General features: G+C 37.2%; 2 protein-coding genes across 4 annotated transcripts in view; one reads left to right on the top strand and one right to left on the bottom strand.

The window, feature by feature from the left end:
* The window catches only part of LOC111873153 (protein bric-a-brac 2), a 65,202-nt gene that overhangs the window by 53,398 nt on the left and 8,416 nt on the right, over positions 1 to 3,388 (top strand). The window lies entirely within an intron of this gene.
* Positions 310 to 3,388, bottom strand: part of LOC111873152 (actin-interacting protein 1) — a 53,083-nt gene continuing 50,004 nt past the window's right edge. For 2 of the 3 annotated variants that reach the window (XM_023867616.2, XM_023867618.2), the window contains one exon: positions 310 to 985. In XM_023867616.2, coding sequence (XP_023723384.1) covers positions 876 to 985 — 110 coding nt within the window. In that variant the 3' untranslated portion in view covers positions 310 to 875. The remainder of the gene's footprint in view (positions 986 to 3,388) is intronic. The other variant, XM_023867617.2, reaches the window with a different exon arrangement.

Genomic DNA, 3,388 nt, shown 5'->3' with positions numbered 1-3,388 from the left:
AAAATCGAACAATCTACAGCAAAACCATCAATTATTATGGGCATTATAACATAGGTGTGCAGCTGGACGAAACATACACGTCGAACCCCCCCCCCAGACGATTCAAATACCTGACGAAACATACACGTCAAACCACGCTGAACGGTTAAAAGTGAAAAGCATAATATTATGCGACCGGCCCGCAAAGTGTTAAGAGTCTGTTTCATGACTTTTTAATGACCAAACAAAAATGGATGCAGGCAGGATCTATGCTTATTTTCTCTTGTAGTGGCTTTGTTTTCTTTTCAAGAAAGAATCTGGAGTATGCAGTTATAATATGTGGTCAAATGTAATACAGATATGTGCAGAAAGTTAACAAAATGCATTTCTTTGAGTTTTATAATAGCAGTTTACAGTTAGGAAATGCTTTTAGCCAAGAAAGTTTTCCATTTATTTTATAATCATTTGCAATATAAAGACAGACCATAAAGACATAGTTAATAATAATGCTGTTTGTTCAGTATAGTTGGTACTACCTCCTTAATCTCGATTTTGGAGGCAGCATTTGAAAACATCAGTATAATTACATTATTCATTTAAATAATTAAATACGTTATTCACTGAAATCACTCACAGAAACTACATGCATTACACATTCCATCATTTTTCAGACAGGTATAATATATAAAAGAGTATCAGGAATAGAGAAAATATTATCTCACTGTTTGCAGACTGGTCATAATTTATGTGAAAAATAAAGTTATTTTGCTTATCTCTAAGCACAAATCTGGAGCCAGTTCAGTAACTTCATATTTGTCATTGCTCTATACACTTTCATCATGTGATTTCCTGTAGTGCATATCCATGGCTGTAGGAACCCAGACATTGGTAACAGATTAAGAAGCAGTGATGTTCCATATTTTGGTGTTGCAGTCTTGTCCAACAGATACTAATGTTCCATCATCCAACCAGGCGAGACGTGTAATCTGGCTCTGTGGATGAGCATCTGATGGAGAAAAAAACAAACTATTAACTCAGGGATTTGTCATTTGAAGGGATAATAGTGCCATGCAGGTAAAATGACATGAAATGACAACTTTCAGACTTGTTTAAACAAAATGATTTGTCTGAAGCAGTACCGGGTGTTGTGAGAAAAATATGGTCATGGGTCCTGAGGGACCCAGAATATGGAATGGTGCTGGTGAAAGTGAGCAGCAATTTACCCGACCAACCGAAAGTACCCAGTGATATTCGGGGGACAGCTGCCTTGGGTACTGTTGCTAGTATTGACTTAGGGGGAACAAATGTTTCATTTGCCTCAAGCACTTGAACCATTACTTGATCCACTGTGTACCCCTGATCTTCTTAGGGCCCTTTAGAGGGTTCTGAACATAATGCTAGAGCCCAGAATTATTATGCCTATGGCTCCCCTGTGTTGGCTCTAACCATGCAGATCTGAAGGTCTCTAGCCAAAGATGGGCACTGGCAAAGTATGTGGTAGGTGGTTTTCCTTTCTCATCCACATTTCCTGCACATGGTGCTTTCCAAGAGCCTCACAATATATAGGTGCTGCATCAGGGTACAGTGGCCAGTCAACAACCCTGTTGCCAGCCTACCTTTTCCTGTACAAGGACAGTAGATCTCTTAGACCAGCCATGTCAAACACGCGGCCCCCATAGCCACAAAGTGCGGCCCCTCAACTTTTAGAGCTAATTGATATTAAAATCAATATTAAAATTTTAGTAGAAATATTTTTTGTAAAGACACTTTTCCAAGAGACCAGAAGACAAGAAGTCTCACACATACATAAATTAGCAGGCTGCAGGAAAAGTGATTCTGAGAATTGCAGAAGGGTTTGTCCAACTAACGGTTTGTAAAGTTCGTGAAGGACAAACTATTGTATTTCAGAAGGTTAATGCACTAAAATCTGCACAGCCCCAAGTATTTCCAAGAATCCCTTTTGGAGGCGTAGTAAGAATGCAAGGAGGGTGGCAACTGACAGACAAGTGCAAGGGATTTCTACCTTCAAAACTAGCTTGCAACCCCCAGCCATTGTCTATTGGGCTGCTAGCAAACTTTCACTTTTATGACCATTGAGACAAGATACACCTTCCTACTAGTCTGGTAGTCTCTTGTACATTGTCATTCAATTCATTTTCACACAGTGATCAATGTATAAAGGTTATAATTAAACATTAAATTATCAACTACGAGTTTTCTTGTATATGTACAGTAACTTTAAAGGGCAATGTCACTTTCAAAAAATTCGAGTAGCAAAAAAAGAACTATTCAAAGTGAGTGCCGTGTCTTTCAAGAAAAATTGGAAATCGCTGATTTCTGTTGTGAAATAGAAGGTAAAATTACATGTTTGATTTGTGGGCAAAATATAAGTGTTCCACTTTAGGTAATAATATTGAAATTATTCCTAAATAATAAATAGAATTAAATTTCCTTGTATCAAAATCTAATGTATATTTGTATTTTGAAATGCGGCCCTGGACCGTTATTTACAGGGCTGAGGTGGCCCTCTGTGCAAGTTGAGTTTGACATGCCTGTCTTAGACTGTTTATCTGAAGATCTCTGAATGGATGGTTCTGTCTTATACCTAGTCCTGTAGCACAGTATTTAATGTATTTAAAGTCACTCCTTAACCTTGACTCTACCAACACACCTACTCAGCCATGCATAAAGATGAGGAGTCAGAACCAGTCACATATGAAGAGGCACTGTCAACCTCCGATAAATCTAAATGGAAAGCTATTAAACAGGAGCTAGAAGCTTTCCAAACAAATGAATCAAAGGAAATCACAATTCCTATTTTTTGTGATAATCGTGGTGCTTTAGTCATAGCGAAAAATCCTGTCAATAATGACCGAACAAAAATAACAGGTTATGGGCCCAGGGATCGTATCATTGATAAGTGTAAAAAGTGAAAAGTGTTTACAATATTATATTTGAGCATCCTGTTACACTCGCACAATATATATAAGCTAAACACCGTCTTAAGTGTAACAATTTTATTGTAGTTCTTTCTTCTTTCCCCTCACTCCACACTACATGTTTCGGCCCTAAATGGTCATCATCAGGTGTGTATTCTTACGTAGCTGTTACACTGCCTGTTAAAATTTAAAATCACCAGTCTTTCTAATTGTATAAACTGTTTGTTAACCTACACGCGTTAATTTTGATTTCTATTTAGCACTTTCTTTTAAAAATTTAATTCAAGTTAAAGTATCTATAAAATTTCTGTTCTTTTCCTTTTTCAAATTTTTTTTTTAATTAAAATTATTAAAGATAAGCAGCGACACACACAGAGAGCCTACACAGAACAATACCTGAACAACGATAAACAAGAAGTGGCCGCTGCAGCACTTAGACTAGGGCATGTACCCTGAGAAAAATTTTAATT

The sequence above is a fragment of the Cryptotermes secundus genome, unplaced genomic scaffold (genome assembly GCF_002891405.2).
Source record: "Cryptotermes secundus unplaced genomic scaffold, Csec_1.0 scaffold259, whole genome shotgun sequence".
Taxonomy (NCBI): domain Eukaryota; kingdom Metazoa; phylum Arthropoda; class Insecta; order Blattodea; family Kalotermitidae; genus Cryptotermes; species Cryptotermes secundus.
Note: the sequence above shows the minus strand (reverse complement) of the source record. Positions and strands in the feature narration are given on the sequence as shown.